The sequence below is a fragment of the Nothoprocta perdicaria genome, unplaced genomic scaffold (assembly GCF_003342845.1).
Source record: "Nothoprocta perdicaria isolate Ctin4 unplaced genomic scaffold, notPer1 scaffold_1970, whole genome shotgun sequence".
Classification (NCBI taxonomy): domain Eukaryota; kingdom Metazoa; phylum Chordata; class Aves; order Tinamiformes; family Tinamidae; genus Nothoprocta; species Nothoprocta perdicaria.
The window spans coordinates 1-1218 of record NW_020455172.1 but is presented as its reverse complement, the minus strand read 5'-3'; the positions used below and the strand labels follow the sequence as shown (position 1 = coordinate 1218).

General features: G+C 70.2%; 1 protein-coding gene across 1 annotated transcript; it reads right to left on the bottom strand.

Annotated features, from left to right (window-relative positions):
* Nucleotides 1–15: 15 nt before the first annotated feature.
* Nucleotides 16–1072, bottom strand: LOC112945721 (neuronal-glial cell adhesion molecule-like; the record flags this gene model as incomplete). Its single annotated transcript, XM_026037395.1, has 2 exons — nucleotides 16–127; nucleotides 901–1072. Coding segments are annotated over 2 exons (284 nt in total), but the record flags the coding sequence as incomplete, so codon positions are not given.
* Nucleotides 1073–1218: the final 146 nt, after the last annotated feature.

Below are 1218 nucleotides of genomic sequence, written 5' to 3'. Positions count from 1 at the left end.
GGGGGGGGCGCTCACCACTCGACGGCGGGCGCGGGCGCCCCGAAGGCGCGGCAGTGCAGGAACACCGTGCCGTTCTCCACCACGGCGTAGCGGCTCTCGTCCGCCGTCAGGATCTTCACCGGCAGCTCTGTGTGTGCGGGGGGCGTTGGGGGGTCCCCAACGCCCCCCAACATCCCCCGATTCCCCCCAACACCCCCCGATTCCCCCTCCAAATCACCCCCCAAACGCCCCCTCCCCTCAGGAGGGAGAGGCATCGCCTTGGCAACAGGTACCAACGGTTGCCGTGGAGGTGGTTGCTAAGGGGGCATCTCCATGGCAACAGCAGCCCAGTGGGGAGCAGCTATCTATTGCAAGGGGGGGCTGGTTGCCACGGCAACCTTCCCCGGGGATGGGTTGCCGTGGCAATGGCCGGGCAAGGGGGAAACCCCCTGCCTGGTTGCCACGGTGATGGGGAGATCCCTGGGGTGTCCACCACGAGGGGGGTGGTCCCTGTTGCCATGGAGATGGTCGCTAGGAGGCTGCCGGGGGGATGGTTGCCGGGCGGGGACGCGGTTGCCCGCGGGCCGGTTGCCAAGGGATGCGGTCGCCGCGGGGACGGTTGCCAAGGGGCGCGGTCGCCGCGGGGATGCAGTTGCTCCGGCGGGGAGCGGGGTTGCCAGGGAGATGCTGTTACCCCCGGGACGGTTTCCACACAGGATGCGGTCGCCAAGCGGACACAACAGGCGGCGGCGGGTAGAAAACACCCTCGCCGCCGCGGCTGTTCCCGTGGGGGCTGCCTGAGGCTGCCGGGGGGTGTCACCGGCTCCGCAAGGGTGGTTGCCGCTGCCGCGGCGATTCCGTTGCCGCGGGTGTGTGTGTGTGGGTGCGGGTGTAGCGGCGGCGCCGGCCGGCGGTACCCACCGACCACGTAGATGTAGGCGTTGGCGAGCAGGCGGCCGTGGCGGTTGTGCGCCTCGCACTGCGTCACCGCCGTGTCGTTGGGCTCCAGGTGTGTCAGCACCAGCGCCCCGTCCCGCACCGCGCGACGCTCGTCAGGCGGCAGCTCTGTGGGGACCGCCGGCCCCGTGGCACCCTGGGGGCACCCACCCGGCCCCCAGGGACCCCAATATCCTCCGTAGGGATCCTGATATCCGCCCCAGGGACCCCAATATCTGCCCCAGGGACCCTGATATCTGCCCTAGGGACCCCAATATCTGCCCCAGGGACCCCAATATCCAC